The sequence below is a fragment of the Eurypyga helias genome, unplaced genomic scaffold, assembly GCF_000690775.1.
Source record: "Eurypyga helias isolate BGI_N326 unplaced genomic scaffold, ASM69077v1 scaffold20832, whole genome shotgun sequence".
Classification (NCBI taxonomy): Eukaryota; Metazoa; Chordata; class Aves; order Eurypygiformes; family Eurypygidae; genus Eurypyga; species Eurypyga helias.
This window is the reverse complement of record NW_010238322.1, coordinates 1-483: the sequence shown is the minus strand read 5'-3', so window position 1 is coordinate 483 and position 483 is coordinate 1. Positions and strand designations below refer to the sequence as shown.

Genomic DNA, 483 nt, shown 5'->3' with positions numbered 1-483 from the left:
AACTAGATGATCTTAAAGGCCCCTTCCAACCCAAACCATTCTATGATTCTATGACAACAGTCACTCAGTACATGTTCAAACACCTACTGTCTTGACAAAACAGACTCATTCTCCGTTTCTCTGCCAGAGGGATTCCAAATTACAACAGATGTAAAACTCTGAAGCGCTATATATCTTGAACACAGTAACAATTTATATTCAAACCATTAACATGCTCTACATATCTGCATGTAATTTGAACACTTACTGATTGGTAACTTCTGTACAGGAACAAGAGAATTGTAAAGGCTCCAGCAATGCCAGCACAAATCACTATTTCCCACGGCAAACCATACACATCAGGACCAGGTCTCACGTCTTCAGGCAGTGAAGCCACAGCCTGAAAAATAAAGTAAGAAACTTCAACTCAAGCAAAAGAGGTTAATATTTTCAACAGAAACAGACACTACGTGTTGACTTGTATCGACTGGTTGGAGCGAGTCC

The 483-nt window shown here is 40.0% G+C and overlaps 1 protein-coding gene across 1 annotated transcript in view; it reads right to left on the bottom strand.

Moving 5' to 3' along the window:
- Positions 1-399, bottom strand: part of CTAGE5 (CTAGE family, member 5) — a gene marked incomplete at its 5' end in the record, with an annotated part of 24428 nt that extends 24029 nt beyond the window's left edge. The window contains one exon of the mRNA XM_010147815.1: positions 248-399. Coding sequence (XP_010146117.1) covers positions 248-399 — 152 coding nt within the window. The remainder of the gene's footprint in view (positions 1-247) is intronic.
- Between the last annotated feature and the right edge of the window lie 84 nt (positions 400-483).